This window comes from Tenrec ecaudatus, chromosome 5 (assembly GCF_050624435.1).
Source record: "Tenrec ecaudatus isolate mTenEca1 chromosome 5, mTenEca1.hap1, whole genome shotgun sequence".
NCBI lineage: Eukaryota > Metazoa > Chordata > Mammalia > Afrosoricida > Tenrecidae > Tenrec > Tenrec ecaudatus.
This window is the reverse complement of record NC_134534.1, coordinates 149,293,100-149,311,354: the sequence shown is the minus strand read 5'-3', so window position 1 is coordinate 149,311,354 and position 18,255 is coordinate 149,293,100. Positions and strand designations below refer to the sequence as shown.

General features: G+C 51.4%; 1 protein-coding gene across 2 annotated transcripts in view; it reads right to left on the bottom strand.

Moving 5' to 3' along the window:
* Positions 1 to 18,255, bottom strand: part of IFT122 (intraflagellar transport 122) — an 80,164-nt gene that overhangs the window by 15,417 nt on the left and 46,492 nt on the right. For both annotated transcript variants that reach the window (XM_075550062.1, XM_075550060.1), the window contains 5 exons: positions 16,219 to 16,416; positions 11,496 to 11,636; positions 8,092 to 8,145; positions 4,857 to 5,018; positions 5 to 171 (listed from right to left, as the gene is read on the bottom strand). In XM_075550062.1, the coding sequence (XP_075406177.1) occupies positions 5 to 171; positions 4,857 to 5,018; positions 8,092 to 8,145; positions 11,496 to 11,636; positions 16,219 to 16,416 (722 nt within the window). The remainder of the gene's footprint in view (positions 1 to 4; positions 172 to 4,856; positions 5,019 to 8,091; positions 8,146 to 11,495; positions 11,637 to 16,218; positions 16,417 to 18,255) is intronic.

The window sequence follows — 18,255 nt, the reverse complement described above, 5'->3', positions numbered from 1 at the left end:
CTACGTGTCCACCCAGCCGTGGTCGCCACAGATCTCGATAGCCTTGGCGTGCTCCCCTGCCGAGACGTACATCTCCACGGCAGCTTTGGGCTCGTTGATATTTCTGGCCCAGTCAGCCTGTTTGGTGATTAGCATCTTTGTTTCTTTGGGGTCCTCAGATCCAAGGAAATCCTGAGGAAGCACAACAAACAAAAACACTCCGGATTAGGACTTCCTGCTGCCAGCATTACGTCAGGCTGCCAAAAGCTGGAGCAAGGGCGGGCTGCATTTGGCTGAAGTGGCTATCCGGATGCAGGCGGGGGCCCATGCCTGCGAGGGGCCAGGGGCAGTCCCAGGTGTCAGGGAGGAGGCTCAGGGGCTGCCCCCATGGGTACAAGGACACTGCAGAGTGTCAAGGACTGTGGCTCAACGTTTCCTTTCCTTCCCACTAATGGCCTGCGTTCTGCAGCTGAACAATCCTTTCTGGCACCATGTCCAGAGCTGTGCATGGGCGGTTCCTGCTCAGGGCCGGCTGCCGCTCATGTGCACCGTTTCAGAGGTATGTGGCTCATCCTATACAGTGACTGTACATCTGGTTGGTCCAATTCAAATACTCAGACCTGTCAGCTTCATTCACTTCCTTTAGATGTCTCGGAAAACCAGAAGGGCAGTTCTACTCTGTCCTATAGGTCACTGTGTCAGAATGGACTCGATGGCGGTGGGTTCATGGATGATATGACAGGCCTCACTGATGGACGCTGAGACCATGGAGAGCCCTGGAAAAGCCACTCGGTGCCCTCTGCCCCCAGCACCACACTCAAAGCACTATTCTCATCTGTTTCTGAAATGTGCTGCTGCCTGCAAGCAGGGAGTCAGTCCATCAGCCTTGCCCCCAGATATATCCCAAAGACAGATAAGGAGAACTGGTTTGTGTCAATTACTTCTCAGCTGAATGATATCCAACCCTGCCCCAAGATCAGACCAACAGGAGGCCAAGGGGGGTGGTGGCGGACTGGAGGTCCACTGGGGAACAAGAGCAGGTCAGGAGCCGCTGCTGTCTCTACCGCACAGGGGGCTCTGTAAGCCAGGCCCAGCTTTCTTGGGTTGACCCTAGAATGTGAGACAGTCTCAGGAAAGCCCCCTTTTCAGGATATAGTTACCCAGAAAATGAAGTTTAAGTAGAAAAATATTGCTCAAGGAGTTCCAATTCATACATGCCCAGGTTTATCCCAAAGAAAACATGTTTAGACATGTCTCTGAGACCAGCTGGTGACTGAAGACAAGTTTTCTCGATAATACCCCTGCCTCGGTCTTGTGGTTCGACTGGTGCAATGGCTCCTGAGGGGTCTGCTGGCCAGTTGGCGTGAAGGCTGAGCAGTCAGCTCAGAAGGTTATGGGGACCGTGTTTTGGAATACCTAAGGGAAAATCTTGACAGATATTTCTCAAAGGGCACCGGCTGACTGTGGGGCTTGCTAGGAATATGTTTGAAGAAAACTGAAAACTGCAATGGTGGGAGATGGGCCAGGGGAGTGGGACCAAGGAACTGTTTCCTAACCTGTCGAGGAGGCTGCTCGGTCTTCAAGGGTAGCCAGACCTCGCCTCCAAGAATTGCCCTGGAAGCCTTACTCCACCCACCCTACAGCCCTGAGACCCGTCCTCTCAGATTTTGTCCTGTTTCCTAAAGTCAAAGAATACTGAAAAATAACAAGACTTGAGTCCCGCTAAGAACCAAGGTTGCCCCTTTGAGGTGGTCTACGCCAGAGCGCACAGGGCTCTTTGGGGAGGAAGGGTTAGACACGGAAGTACTGCCTTCAGAAATCTAGAGACCTAGAAGTAGAATATGTTGAGCAAAAATGCCTTCAAATCTGGATATTTTTGTAAAATAAAAACCTCTACGACTGATAGCAACACTTTTGGACTGACCCATACATCCTGGGTGGGAGCTGGCCAGAGTGGAGGCAGCACTGGTGTTGACACGGATACAGAGGCGCCCCATCTGCGTAACCAGCGAGAAGCGCTGAGTTCTTAAGAATAATGTACCTGCAGAGAGTGCTCTGGTGGCAGGCTCCCGAAGTCTAAAGAAGCACTCCTGCTCCTGTGATGAGCACTCCTTTGTCAGGAAGCTGCAGTCAAGTCAAACGCATGCTAAAAACCCACCGCAGCAATTACCTCCCTTTTCTTTTCTTTTTCCTTCTCTTTTTCCATGTGCTTTCAGGGCAAGTGTATAAGCCCTAAAATAACAGATTCGATTGGGCTAAGACAATCAAATGTTTTTAAAAGGGCAGAGAGAGGCAGAGTTTACCCTGTGCGGCAGACTCCATAAAAGGCAGCCCCCTACCCTCTCAGCTGACTCTAGGTCTCTCTGGAGTTCACAAAGGGAAAGAGTTTAGCAAGCAGTCATCAGCTGGCAGAAAAAGCCTGTTCTGGACCATTATGGGTACCTCCCCCCACCCCTCCCCCTTCACTCGTGGCAGAGACACCAAAGTGTATCCTTTATGCCAGCGCTAAGTTGGAAACTCTGCTAACCTGCTTGGTTGAGGGAGGCTCAACAGCTGAATCTCATCAGGGAATAGAAATGTCCTTCCAAGGGACCCGAGTAAATGCTCAGGGGAGTGGGGGCGACCAGGTCATCCGCCACAGGAAGGCAGCCAGGAACCCAGCTTGTGGGTTGAGGCCTCCTCTGATGGAGGCCAAGTCTAAGTGGTTCCTTCAGAGCTCCACAAACGGGCTTTTCAGAGGCTTTTGGGTTCCATGAAGCTAATTTACACGTTATCTGGGGCCATGGCAGCCTCTGTCCTGGAGTGGACAGAAAGACGCTGTGCTGAGTGATGGATGAGACTAAGCAGTGTTCCCATGGTTAGGGCTTTTGATAAGGACATACTACATAAGAGTTAAGAGCATTATAATTCCCTTTATCACCATATAAACATGTCACTTATCCGGAAAGCATACAATTTATTTGTACGTGGGAATGTAATTTAACATTTTTCCAAAAACCAGATTGAATCTTGGGAAGCAATTTCCAAGTAAACAAAAACATGCCATGTTAATAAGCACTCTATTTCTCCCCCCAAAAGACATAATGGGCACGTACATTTTCTCAAACTCAGATTAGGTGGTGGGGCGCATTGAAACGGAACCAACCTACTTGGAATTGTGATCAAAAACTAAAACAAAAAGCAACTCTATTTACCTTCACAGAGACAGACCAGATGGAGCATGTAAATGGGCTGTGTGTCTGGCTGGGAGACGTGCCTGGAGGGGCTGGGTGCAGGGGATGGGGCCACCTGGGACTCCCTACTCCACAGCCATGCTAAGCCTGCCCTTTCTCCTAACCCTGAGATTTATAAAGGGCTTGCCCATTCCTTAGTTTCAGTAATTCTCAAAACTCAACTGAGATGTCGGTGTGTTGCCCTCCAAGGAGGGAAGAGGTTTCGCTCTAAAACATGAAGACTTTCCTCAGGTTGCCCAAAGGAAGGGCCAGGACTGGCTCCAGACTTCTGAATGCCAAGACATTGGCTACTAAGCCCCCAATGCCCACTTGGGACAGTTTTTGGTTCTTAAGAAGGGCAGTCGGTCTAATGCCCCATTGTTCCCGATGCCTAGATTCTTTCTACCTTTATGGATTCAATTCTTCAGCTTAAGGTTTTGTCCTCAGTTAGTAGATGTGAGTTCTCCTTTAGAAAGAGCGCAGCCCTGACTGGGGGTTCTCATTATCAGCGTGGTACCACTCAGCCTACTCAGTGCACGTGGAGGAAGAATCAAGGTGAGGACACAGAAGTGGGGAGACCACGAAGCTCCTTGGGCGTGACAGGGAGAGAAGGAACCACCAAGGTGAAGAGGAAGCTTAGTGGCACAGGTATGCCCACAAGTGCTCTTCAGGGACTGAAGAACAGGGACTCCTGGAGCCACATTACAGGAACACAAAACCCAGCTTTCAGCCTGAGGAGAGAGCAGACGGTAGGAGAGAGGAAGAGTGCACAGCCATGCTTAAGAACTGAAAAGCAGGAGAAAAACGGGAGAACATTTTCCACCTTGAACTCGTACACTGGATAATTACTATTAATAGTCATTAATTGATTGTGGCTGATGACTCACTTAACAACATTGCTGAGAGCCGCTCTGACACTGTCGGGAAAGGCAGCTTCACACGGGTGCCTCCCGGAAGGGAAGCCTAATAGCTTCAGAGAGCCGATGCTCCTCCCACCTCAAATTAGGATTAGCTGCAAAAGTCTTGGCTGGTCTGGGCCTCTTAGTGGGACACATTCACACTGAGGTCACTCAGGGCATGGTCCAGGAAGATCTTATCCCACACACTCCTTTAAAGGCCCATGCCCACTGGGGACCAGCTGTAAAGGGGGCTCCATGCACATACTGGTATCTCCATCCTCACCCACCTGGATGGAGGTGGGGCCGCTTCATGTCTCTAAAGGTAATGTGAGGTGCCCTTGAGGACAAGGCTTTGATCACGACATTTTGGGAGCTCCTGGGAGGCCCAGAAAGTCAGGCAGAGGCACTTGGGAGCTGTGGTGGGAGTGAATCAGCTCATCCTAAGTGGTTGGTGGAGCCAGCACAAAGGCTTGAGACCGCCGGGGAACCTGATCTGTTCCTGGGACCCTCGCTGAGTGAAGAGAGCCTCACTCAGACTCCCAGCCCACCCAGCGTGTTGCTGATGGTGAGCCCTGGGATGCCAGCTTTCCAAGGCAGCCTGAGGTCAGCTTTGCCCAGTAGCTGTTTACTTATTTGCCCATATGCTTTCCGAAGCTGTTGCTATTTCCTGCCCGTACCACTTTTTGTTGTAAACAACTTGGACATCAGTGTAAAATCCCTGGTGGGTTCCAAGTGACAGCTGGGGCCTGAGAAGTGGGTGGATTACCTTGGCGTTCTCAAACATGCGGAGGTCGGTGTACATGTCAAGGGCCAGGTTCCCTCGCCCACTCCTCTTGTATAGTTTGGCTGCTTCGTGGAACTTCCCCTGGTAGGCAAACACATCTGCCAGAAACAGGTCATTGTTGGTCTCTCCCCGCTTCTTCCTCTCCTGGAAAAATTAGAAGCACAGGAAATGGCTTCTGCAGCCATGGGCAGGAAGCAGCCCTTACAAAGGTTAGACGTTGCTATTTCAAGTTAAGCCCCTGGGCCTTCCTACTGGAACCTACACTTGGCTACTGGGGTGTTGTGTCTCTCACCTCGGTTTCTGGTGGGAATGCTGGACAACAAAAGGCAGATTTTTTTTTCCTAGACAAGGGATGATCAAAAAAGACCACAGAGATGCAGACCTTTGTTTGTTTCATGGAAATTCTTCACGGCTGCTTTCCTGTCCTTTCTTCTAAGGCAACAATGGGAAGTCGGGGGAGAGTGTGCTGCCGGCTACTCAAGGCCTCTCAGCTCCCAAGACCCACAGAATCCCCAGGCCTGGCTTGGCAGACTTATGGCCCACACTGATGGCAGACGAGAAGGTTTAGGTTTCTGCCTGAGAAGGAGACCTCGATAACAGGATATTCTGTCACCTTTTTTTGAGAGAAGGTAATAAATCGCCTGTACTGAGCGTCAACTAGGTGCCAGGGACATCATTTTTGCCCCAAACCACCCAGGTGTCATCAAAGCTGTTCTAACTCATGGTCACCCCGTGTGTTGCCTAGAATAGAATTACTGCAAGAACTTTGGGGAGCAGATTGCCAGGCCTCTCTTTCATGATCCCTTTGGGTAAATAATCAATCACCTAGCCATTTACGCCAGGCAGGAACTTCTACTTTGTGGACACTGTCTCCAAAGACACACTTGCACACATGTGCACACCACAACCCCTCCACCCCCAGATGCTTAACAGCGCAGGGGATGAAGAGAAGAAGTTTGAAACATTCCTTCCTCCGGTGTTAGGGTACATTCATTAGACTACAAGTCAGGTATTTGTAAACACTCAGTAGCACCCAATCTCCCGGTCCCAGCAGTTTCTCTTGGCTTGTTTTCTAGCAAGTGTATCACAGTGGAGGAGGATGAGACACTGACTCAAACTCCAAGACAAGCTGGTGGAAGTTCCAACAGCTGGAGACAACATGCCTCCTCACTGACAGAAATCGTTTTAAAACAACAACAAACCCTGCACACTAATCAGTCAAATAAACTAAATTTTAAAGGTGGGAAATGCATTAAAACCTTATTGTGAGATTAAGAAATAGGCCTCACTAGGCATAAAAACTCACAAAGGCCAAACCCACTGCCAACAAGTAGATGCCAACTCTTGGAAACCATACAGGACAGGGTGGAACTGCCCTTGTGGGCTTCCGAGACAGTGACTCTTCACAGGAGGAGAGAACCTCGCCTTTACCCATGGAGCAGTTGGTGGTTTCGAAGTGTCTGACCTTGAGGTTAGCAGCCCAATATGTCCCCACTACGCCACCAGGCTCCTGACTCACTAGGCATAGGCCACCTAGTCTCACCGTTACCAAGAAAGAGACTTATGCACACTCGAGGTGCGCACAGCAATGGGCGGGTTCCTCTTGTTCTAAGTACAACAGCAGCTCGCCTATCCAAAAGGAACCTACGAAGGAACAGAAATTCTCTGGAATAATGCTGAAAATCTAGAAGCAAACAACAAAGGTCTCAGGGAAGCCCAGATTGACCCTCATCAAGGCCAGTTTATGCTTTTTTCAAGAAAAAATTCTTAGAAGTTGGTCTTGCCTGCCTCCCTCATAGCCTTCTAGAAGGGACAGACACCTTGAACTTGGCGAGGCCTGATGACTGATGAGAGCTGGCCCTCAGAGCTCAGTTGCTTTTTGCTTCGGGAAAAATCGGATGACAGAGCTTCAGATGAAGACCCCGGCACAGAGTCCCACGTGGTTGGTTAACACAGGCACGCATGCGGCACCGGGCCCTGCAGAGAGATGGCACCGCACCAACCCTGGCCCATCCCAGGTAAGCTACAGAAGGCCACTCTCCTCCTACAAGAGCTGGGCGTGCCAGGAGCAGCTGCTGGTTGCTTGCTGTGTTTTCAATAGTCTTATTGGCATTACATGCCACACTTCATGGAGCGGCTTCTGTGGGAGAGCAGTCAGGTGCAGGGCAGAGGGGGCAGGTGCCTGGGGAGCACAAAGAGCTGGGCCTGTGGGTAGGTTACTTCACCTCTCTGGGCCTGACTTTCCTCACCTATAAAAGAGGGAATAACAAGGGACCCTGCCTCGCTGAGTGGTTGCAGAGATTTACGATCCCATACTCATCGATCAAGCGCAGGCAGAGCAGGCACTCAGCGAGCACTAACTCTTATCAGGATGTACAGGCTGGGAGTCCCTGAAGGCCTCTGTCCTCCTCCTCTCTTTCTCCACTGCGCCTGGCACAGGGCTTGGCCCCCAAAAGTGTTTATTATGCTGAACGGAACTGAAGGGACAAGACATTTTGCTGCTTTCCTCAGTGTTCCATATGGGAATTCAAATGTATCTCACATTCCCATGACTTCACAATAAATCTGTTCAGGAGAGAAAATATGTATGTCTATTTGCAGACAGCCAGAGAGCACTGAGAGATCCAAATCCGGAACCTGGTCCCCATCACTGGGGCGATCAACCAGCCTCTTCAGCCTACCCCAGCCCCATCCAGCCTGCTCGGGGGTGGCAGGCTGGCTGTCGAGCTCCCTCAGAGCACATTTCAACATGCTGCCCTCCCCAGAACCCCATCAGAAACTGGACAATGCCGCTGATGCTGGCAAGCTATCAGAGAGGCTCTGGGATGCTAACTGAAAGGTCAGGGTTTGGAACCCACGAACCACTCCATAGGAGAAAGGACCAGGCAATCTGCTCCCACAGAGATTTCAGCCTTGGAAACCCTATGGGGCAGTTCTGCTTTAAAGGAGTCAGGATGGACTTGACAGCAACCCACAATAGAGAAGGGCAAGTAGCTAAAAGCCACCACACAAGGAAAACTCACTATCGAGACCCTACTTCACCCCACTGTCCTTCAAGAAAGGCCTCCCTGTCCCCAAGCCTGGCCACGCTGCCCCAGGTCCCGGAGAAGCTCTGTGGACATGTCCTCAGGGCTTGTGCTGCTAAAAGGAGCCGTGGCTCCCGCTGAACCCGAGTCTGAGCTTCCCTGTGAAGGAATAACACGTAGCCGTCTTTTACCTCAATGCTGTTGATGAGCTCTAAGTATCGGAGGTCTTGTACTCTGGTGAAGGCCTATTGGGGGAAGAAGTGAAGAATTTAATCAGCTGCCTTCTAGACTTCAAAAGAGGGTGATTGGCTGGGGGTGGGGAGTCAAGCTTTGGAGAGTGAGCCCGTAAGGAGGGGGAAGAAAGCAGGCATTGATGAATCATCATGTGCTCCAGTGGGCTCCACTAGCCTGTGAGGCATGGCTTTATCCCCAGGATTAGGCTATTTTAAAACAGCAAAGGCGTCGTGCTGGGTCTATCACTTTGGGATTGGGTCAAATAAAAGTCTGACAGTGCACTCTGTGATGATGCCTGCCTGACTGCCGGGGAGGAATCTGCTCCCCAGCAAAGAGCCAGCTGAAGAGAAGAGACGGCTGCCTGATACTCTGAGTGGGTGAAACGTAAGAGGAAAGGGTGGAAGGAGGGATGCGGGACTGGGAGCTGCTCAACCCTTCCTTCTCTCACATCAGGCTCTGAGGCTGCAGGCAGGCAGGTAGGAGGCAACCATGCCCCCCAAGGGGGGGGAGGGGTGCAGTGAGCAGGAGCACCCAGAGCACACATGGCTTTGGGGAAGGGGAAAGTGGGGAAGGACTAGAGATGGCTTCTGGGAAGAGGTAGGGAATGAATCCCTCCAAGTCCCTGGAAGACACTCTTAGGTCAATCCCCCAAAGCTCAGCCTTTGCCTTGGACTCCTGCAGCCAGGAACTTGAACCCTTGGGCAGCCCGCCCCCATGCAGACTGCTATTCTCCAAGGCTCTTCTGGCTGGTTCTGAAAGGGGTTTCCGGGAGCACAGCCCCCAGGTCAGGCTGCATGGCCACCTTTCTATCCAGCTGTGAGGCAGTGGGCTCCACACTGGCTGCTAACAGCAAGGCCAGTAGTTGGAAACCACCCGCTGCTCTGGGGAGAATGAGGCTTGCTGCTTGTGCAGAGTGACCGTCTCAGACACCCTGAGGGTCATCCTACTCTGCCCCCAGAGTTGCTATCAGTTGGACCAGCTTGATGGTCGTGAGTATGGATTTCAGTTTTTGTGCTTCTTTGGCTGTTCCCATTTGAATCAGGGGCTGACACACTCCCAGAAGAGCCCTTAGAATTTAAAATGCTGGAGAACATTCTGGCCCCTTGCAGCCTCTACTTAGCTGCATGCGATCTTCCATCCTGACCAGGCCTGGGGGAATAAGGAAGTCAGCGGCCTGGGCCTGGCCCCCAGCTCAGCACTGTGTGACGCCACCCTGTCAGGGCCTGGGGACCCAGAAATGAACACATGGTGGGCTCTGTCTCAGGAAAGCCTTCCCTGAACTGTGAGCTGTACAAGCATGAACCAGGCCCCAGTGAGAACACACCCCACAGGGGAAGCAGTAGGAGGCAGGATAGGAGCCTGTCAGGGCAGGGACTAAAGGCTACAAGCATTCGAGTTCCATGGTCAATATGTGACCAGCAAAACATGTGCCCCCTGGGTTTCCTTAGGGCAGCATGAGAGAAGGGTAGAGGTTGCCTGGCACATGGGAGAGGGGGGAGGGCAGGGGCATTCCAGATCTCTGGCACAGTCCTGGGACTTTCCAACTGTGGGCCTTGAGCCTGCTTCTTCTGGCCTCCTGGCTCTTGTAGTCAGCCTTCTTTGAGGAAAGGGTCAAGCTAGTGACGCCTGTCCGGGGTTCTTTCCAGTTCTGTTGGGCTAGGAGTTGTCTAAGTTCCCCACGAGAAATCTGCGTCCAAGTTCCGGTCCAGATGTGGTCTGCGGTGCCGGGGCACCCTGGTCGCAGTGGTCAGTCATGTGGCCCGTGAATCACCTCAGTGAGGGGAAGCAGAGGGAAGCATGGGGAGAGGGCAGCAAGCAGGCAGTAAGCAGCTCTCTTCTGTCACCTAGTGGAGAGGCTGGTCTATCACTGGGAACCACACCCGTGCCCCCATCTCCTTATCAGTGTGTGCCCAGTAATAGGGCAAAGCTGTAAAAGACAGGCTTGGGGCTCGGAGGGGTTGAAGAACAAAGATAAAGGTCAAAATCTTGCAACTTTAATACAGTCTTTTCTGACCCCCGGGAATGTTTGAGGAAATGCAGGTGGGAAGTTAAATGTTAAGCCTTGAAAAGACACCGTGCAAAGCAATGAGGGAGAGGCTAAGAGGAGCAGCTGCAGCGGTAGTTGGTGGTCTGGGTGGTCGAGAGAGCAATCTTATAGAGGAACTTCTCCTCACCCACCCCCACCCCCACCCCAGTGCTGTTCCTCTTCCTCCGGACTGGCACTTCTGGGTGGGAAAGGGCAGGATGCTCCCTCCGTGGGATGGTTCCTACTCCTCTGAATTCTAAAGCCCTCCTCTGTTCCCACTTTGCTGACACTTAATAGACTTAAAAACATAATAGAGATAATTGTGATTACATACCAATCATTTTACTTGTTTGAACAATTCAAGCATTTGTACAACCATTCCCAGTTTTAAAAGCGCTTTTGCAAACGTCTTATTTAAGCTAATGACACTATGGGAGATACTTTAGAAATGGGAGGCTGAGGTCACACAGCTTGGCCCCAGTGGAGCCAGCTCTTGCCCAGGCCTCCGCATCCGAGCTCAGACTCAAAACCCTCTCCTCTCGCGCCTACAGTCCAGACCCCACGACCCTGGGGAGCAGCTCCGCAGCTGGGGCAAACTGGACAAAGTGGGTGAACTGGGCAAAAAGTGTCTATTTCATTGACTTTGGGAAGACAGAGAAAGAGAGTAGGAAAGAGAGACAGGGCTGGAAGCGATGCCTCCCTTCCCCCTCGCTCAGGTTCTATGTAGAAACCCAACTCAGAGGCATGGCCAGGCTTTTTCTGAGGGGCAGAAAGGGGTCACACAAGTCCTGCCATTTCTGTAGTTTTAACAGACTGAGCCAGGAAGTGGGGCCATGAATCGTGCACGCACTGGACTGTGTCTATGGCACTGTGAAGGTATGTGGGCAATGGCTGCATTTCTCTCAGAATCAGACAGTTTGACCCTCCTTCCACCATACGTACTAGAGTGGAGAACAGCACTGCTTAACCAATGGTCTGTTGCTTAGGTCAATGGTGAAAGATACTATTTTGAGTGCCCGTTATCTGCCAGACGCTTTACATCGCTAATAGCTAATAAGAGTGACAACTGGAATCTATCAAATGCTTGCACTGTGTCAGGCTGTACATGCATTACTGCCGCCCAAGTTTGTAACGGTGGCTCCTATCACCACCTGCATTGGACAGAGGGCCACCTTAGAGAGACCTGCCCAAGGTCGCTGTGAGGGAGTGGCCAAGTCAGGATTTGAGGCCACGCGGGTCTCACTCCAGAGCCTCGGCCCTATGCTGCTGCCTCTTCCTGACTCCTGAGGTGCCCCTCCAGGGACCAAGGGCATCTCGTGATGACTAGATGCTTACCTTCTTGGCTGTTTCAAACTCTAGTCCCTCTAGAGCTTCCATGGCCAGCTCCCGCCAGTCAGTGTCTGTCACACCCAGGCAAGCAATCTGGTAGGCTTCTCGGAACATTTTCCGATCCAGGTACTGGTACATCGGGGCAGACTGCAGGGCGGCATCAAGAGGGAAGTGGGGACAATTTTCAGAGCAACAGAAATACGCACCCGGTGTCACGCTGTCCATGTGTTACCGCAATGGACAGAGATTCGTATAAAGGCAGCTCCAGCTACAGGGGAGTGATCCTGCACTGACTCCACAAGAGCCTCTTACCTCACCACGCTTCTATGCCTCCTGCTCCGCCAGTCCCTTGTCCTCTGGAGCCACACCACCTGTCCCCCCTCCCTCCAGGCTTACACTCTTCACGCCTGGAGGACACTGACTCGGCTATGCTGACGGGCCACCTCTTCTGGACAGCCTCCTCCTATCCCTCAGCCCGCAGCCCCAGGAAAGGAGTCTTTGCCCTCTGTCCACATCTCGGGCCGTGAGCTACGTCCATGCTGGCTTTTCCGCGAGCCTGGAACAACCTGAGCATTTCTCAACTCCCTCAGCAAGCCCAACTGCAGCCCTGGGTGTTCACAGAAGGCAGGAGACATCCTGTGAGGTAGGGGTCTAAAAGGCTCTTGGGCTTGCAGGGACTAGCCCTATACAAGTTGAGTGATTCTATCAAGTCTCCTCAGTCTCCGACATGGGGAACCAGCTCCTTCCTACAGGATGGGGCTGCCTCACCCAGAATACTTGGAAAATCTCCTAGTAACTTGTCTTTTTCAAGGTTTCAAAGGAGATGGATCATCAGAGAGGGCAAATGACTTATTCAAGAGCTGGCCAATGGAAGGTCTGCAACCAGAACTCAAAGCGGCTGGACTCCAGTCCTGGCCCCTTTCTGCCTTGTATGTGGGGGCACGACTGTGGAGAGCGGAGCCGGGGTGCCTTTAAAAACAGGAGGCCCTGCCCTTGTTTTAGGGTCGCCACTTTGGATTATAGACACAGCAGCTCTTCCATCGGGATTCCAGGACAGCAAAGATCAATTAGCCTGAACCTCTGGCCAAATGATCCCCAAATATGGAGCTGGGAGTGCTGTTTTCTCCATTTGGGGCCTTTAACTGTCCCAATTTTCAGTTTTAGTACTGAAGGAATTTTTTCTCCCCTTTTTGCCTGCTCACCGAGTGACAGGAAGATGCACTATTTCCCGAGCGCTTCTCTCCCTTACTACCCCAGTCCAGCCCGCCCTCCTCTCTCTGCTGGGCATCAACTGAGCTGAAACCCAGGCCTGGCTCAGCCCCCTTCCAGTTGGGTGGCTTTCGGACAAGTTCATCCATTTCCATTTAGAGGCCCTGCCCAGCTAACTGACTAGCAGGGACAAATAAGAGGTGCCTTGAACATGATGCCCACTTAATCCCAGCCTGCGCTGGACTCCCATCTGCTCCCAAGCCCGCTTCTCCTCTGAAACACCCCTCCCCTGCTGCTTCCCTGGCTCATTCCCCCTCAGGGCTCAGATCAAGTTGCACCACCTCCTGCAAGCTTTGCAAACTCCCAGCCACCTTGCTCTTTCCTTCCTAAACTCCTCCAGTCAGTACCCCCTGTTCCAACTGCACTCTGCTTTGTAATGTGTGCTGTGTCATGGCTGTCTGTAATAGTAATAGGAACCAGGCCACAGAAAACCATCTCATGGAAAAGAAAGTGAGGCCTTCTTTCCAGGTGAGCTGCGTTGTGCAAGGCCACTGCTGGTCCCGGTGGCAGGGGCAGAACTGGACACCAATGGTCCTGCCTGCTAACAGCAGGCCTCCTTGTGAGATAGATGCTCACGGGGGGTTGGGGGGGTAAGGGGCACAGACAGACATATTAGAGAATGGCTGACAGGCTGGCTAACCAGGGATATTTCTAAGATACACGGCTGGTGCTATATTGTGCATCTCACTCTCCAATCACGAAGTTGGCACAGGCAGAAGGAGCCGTCCCTGGGTCTACATGAATTTGTTGGTCAGTCAGAACAGGTGCATAAGGTTTTCATTTAGTCTGACTTTTAAGTGCAGAGAGTTCCAAACTCATTTGGCCAACTCAGAAAAAAAAATTATTCAGCATCTACCCTGGCCATTAAATACTTTTATACTACAACCCACAACCCAGGATAAAGTGCAGATATCCGGGTTTTTTTGCAGCCCACCCCACCCCCAATTGTTCCAGTGCCCCCCCCCCAAAGGGTAGGACCACCCACTGTGGGAAACAAAGGCTTGTGGACAGCGAGTGACAGCGAAAGTGAAGACATGCTGCAACTGTGGGGAGGCAGGCTTGGTTCAATCATTTCAAAGTCAGGGCAAATTTACATCACATTAAAGCACAAGTTTAATTGAGAACTATCACTACATTGAGGATTCACAACACGGGATTTACTGTACCTCTTCTCTCCCCCACCAGGAAATCCAAATCGGGCTGGCTACCCTACTTGGCAGCCCTGAGAAACCAGTTCTTACACAAGATGATTTCGAAAGGAAACCAGAAATCCCAAGAGTGGGGCTGATGCTTTGCCCCTCCTTTCCAGGCCAAAACCACAGCACGGCTGGAGAGGCGACTGGGAAAAAGCCTTTGTCTTGAGGCTGGTTTCCTAACCCTGGGCAGCCCCCCTCTGCTGCGTCAGCAGGATGGCCTTGGGGAGGCTTCGGCTCCAGCAGCTCCACATTCTGGCACGGGTTGCCCGGGCGGCTGCCGCCCCTTTGGCTCGCCAAAGTCACGGAGCAGCGAACTGCATTGAATGTTGAGGTCAGGATGGCAATCTTGGGAGAAAATTCCCACAAGCATTGCCCATTTGGCAGGACTGAGGGTGATTGGGTTTCTGGTGGACGTGGAGTGGGACAGCAGGAAAGCAGCGCCAAGGAGGCTGTCCTTGTTCCTCCCCTCCCATCGCTACTCTCTCTTCCTCTTAGATTTATTTCTCTGCCTTCATCCTTTTCTCGCATCGGAGTCCCACTCAAGCTTAGCCAGTAATTGCTCGATGTCACACACCGAGGAGGGATTTTAACAGTAATTTCAACAGTACAGAGCAGAGAGGGCTATCAGGGCAGATGAAGAAGCAGACCACTCCAGGCAGACCCTTGACAGGCAGCCACAGGGGCTGCGGGTGGGGGTGGGGTGTAAGTGAAGGTGGCTTGCGGTGGGAGGGGTACAGATGGAGGCTGATACAACCCAGCTGAAGGGCAATCTAGAAATACGTCATAAAATCTTTCAAAGGCCTACAGCCTTTAGTCTAGCAAAGTCTCTTTTAGGAATTGAGACCAAGTGGCTAATGTGAGACAGATGCAAAGACTTGGCTAGAAGGCCGGCCACGGCAACACTATTTACATTAGCTGGGAAAAAGGGCAGAAGCAGCATAAACGTCCTGGTGGTGGAGTTCGCTGTGGAACATCCGCACGCAGGGACGAAACCAGAGAGTTTTCACAGGGAGGAGCAGGGGGGCAACACACCTGCAGGACCCTTGGGGCATTGCAAATGCTTAGTATCTTGACTGTGGCGATGGATGGATGGATGGACGGATGGATGATAGAATCGTGTCGCACACACACCTGAGCGCCAGTCAAACCAGCACCATCTGGACAAGGTGGGTTGGCGTGGCACTGGCAGGGACCTGGCTGTTACACTGCACTGGGTTTTGCAAATGTTATCACTTGAGCAAACCATGCAAAGTGCACACGGGACCTCTCTGCATTCTTCCTTAAAAGTAAATGTGCCTCTACAATGGCCTTAGTATTTTTAAATGCTGGAGAAGAACGCGTACTGACGTGGAACTGTGTTTCCAGGAGAGAGTTGAGTGAAAAAGCCTGATTACTAGTTCACAGCTAATAATTAGTAATATGAAGGGATGTGTCTGCAATACACAGGCTAGCTGAAAAGGTGTCCATGCAGGAAGTAGTGAGACGTCTCCACTTGTTGTGCATGGTCGACAGTCAGGAAATCTGCAGGTGTCAGCCATAGGTCACAGTAGTTAGAAAGATAAAAACCATGAAATAATATTTACAGTGTGGTTCCATTTTTGCTTAAAAGTACATCAACAGACTATATATATATATATATGTATATCTGTATGTATATGTATATATACATACATAAACTGCATACCTGTATAGAAGCCAAGATGGACATATTCTGAAATACTGAAGAGGGAATATTCTCTTATGACAGATCTACCGAGAGCACAATTCTCTTCTCAGGCCAGTAGGTCACTGGGACAGCAATGACAAGGCCAGCCACCACTGGGCAGTGACCTCAGCTCCCTGGTCTGGGTTTCTGCCTTCCCTCTTTCCTGCAGCCCCCCACCCCCCATTTCAGGTGTGGCTTATGCCTTGTCCAGGGGCCTGTGACACACAGCCCGAGGCTCCCTTTGCATCCCATGTATTCCCTCTCACACACACCATTACCCACGTGCCTGTGCCTGGACCCTGCTAGACTCCCAGTTTTCCTGGCTATGTCCCCTCGGCCCCACACCTGACTCTTAGTAACACACACTTTACAGGAAAGAAGGATTAGAAAGAAATGGTGTCTCAGCGAGGTTTTAACCAGACACATAGGTTACACGGCGTAAAACAAGGCTCCAGGCCCATTTCTATCTTTCCTCCTTCCCCAAATGCCAGTGGGGCGGGGGCACACTAGGTTGTGTCCACCTTGCCATCTGCAAGAGTCAAAAGGCACTTCCGGTTACCTGAGGCACCTCCACAGCCGACATGGAGAAGACGTGCAGGCAGAAGATCTTGGAGCCATTGTAGCCGACCACGAAGCCCTGCAGCTTCTGCTGGTGCACGGGGAAGGTGCTGGCTTTGATGTTGAGGTAGCCTCCCCCTGAGAAGCAGAGCATGTCCTCACACTGGGTGTTCCAGGCCACACTGTTGGCATTGGGCTCCTAGGGGGTAGGGATGGTGAGATCCTGTCAGGGAAGCCCAGGCTTTGGCATCATGTCCACATTTCATCCTAGCACTCTTTCTACAGACTGGATTGTCCTTGCTAAAAGAGGGATGGAAGGAAGAAGAGGAAGGAGAAGAAATGGATGGTGGCATAGATACAAGCTCCCCTGAAACAGGGCACTGTCAGTGCAGTGGTAAAATTACACCTTCTATGAGGAAGGCCTGGGTTTGATTTCAGGCAACACTTCTCATGCTTGGCTGCCACCCGCCTGTGAGTGAAGGCTTACATGTTGCTATGAAGCTGAACAGGTTTTAAAGGAGCTTCCAAATGAAGACAGACTAGGAAAAAAGGCCTTGCTATCTATTGTCAAGAATCAGCCAATGAAAACCTTATGGATTACTTCAGTCTGATGTATAAACCAATAATGGGGATGGTGTAGCATGGGGCAGCCTTGCATTCTGTTGTGTGTGGGGATGCCAAACGACCGCAGTAACAGTAAGTGGGAAAAAATCAGCAAAGTGCAAAGGAAACTATATATAGCTATACACAGAAGGTTTACATGGATATATTCCAAAGGCGGTGATTGTTTCTGGGTAGATAGAATTGTGGGCACACTCAACATTCCGCATTTTTTTGCCTCATTTATTTATCTATTTATTGTCATGGACAACTATTGTTTTTCATAATGAGGAAAAGAGGAGTTATTTTTAAAATTAGAAAATAATATGTCATCTCTGCATTTACAATTCACACACTGTAAAAGTAGTCACCTAAGGGGAGGCAGCCCCTGGCCCCACCTCCTCTAGACCTTTGCCTCGAGGCTCTGGAGCCCTGGGGGCCCACAGACGGTCACCCCCCTCTGCCAGTGTGACTGTTGTTTTCATTTGTGGAGGCAGGGGCAGTGGGGAGCACCAAATGCCAGTAGGCAGAAAATAGCAGACTGTTCATGCCTCCTGACATGAACCAGGGGGACGGTGAGAACAGACCCTCCTTCTCAGTATAGTAATGAAATTCTGGGCTGGTGCAGGGGACAGGGCAGGGTGCGTGTGACTTAGATGGGGGCGGGGGATGATACCAGGGAGTATGAAAGTGGTATTTTGGGTCCGAATCTGTACGAGGCGCTGTCTTGTTCAATCCCATAGCGATTCTGTGAGGGGTGATTACTGTTCCATCCTAGAGATCAGGAAACTGAAGCTCCTTGCCCAAGATCACAGAGTATAAGCCGACCCAAATATCCACCAAGGAACCTAATTTTACCTCAAAAACTGCATTAAAAATGTGCCGAAAAACTTGGCTTATGCTCCAGTATATACGGTAAGTGAAGGAGATGGGACGAGAGCCCAGGTTGGTCTGAAGGCCAAACCTGTGCTCTTGTCACTAAACCACTCTGCGTGTCCATTGACCTGAGTGAGTATCTAGTGGTAGCCAGGGATCCCCTTCCTATGGCCTGAGACAGCTCCCCGCTCCAGTCACCCTCCATCCTACTGATTCCACACAGGGGGACTAGGAGAAGCCTGTGTCGCCCATAGTACTGGGAAACTGCATGGGCCGAGGAGAAGCCAGTTGGGAGAGGTTCCAGCTTGGGGCAAAGCAGCCCCGCCCAGCGTGAGAGCCCTGCCAAGACCCAGGGTGGCCGGAGTCCGGCAGAAAGCCAGCAGTCACTGCTTTTGGAGCCGCAGGGCATTCTTCTCCAATGACACACTTCCTCCAGTCATGGGACTGAATGCTGTTTAAACAATGCCTATGCCCCCAAAGGTCGAAGCCTTCCACATTTTGCTGACTCATAACATCCTTGTGAAACAGGAGGAGGGCAGGCTTCTCAACATCCCGTCCTTCC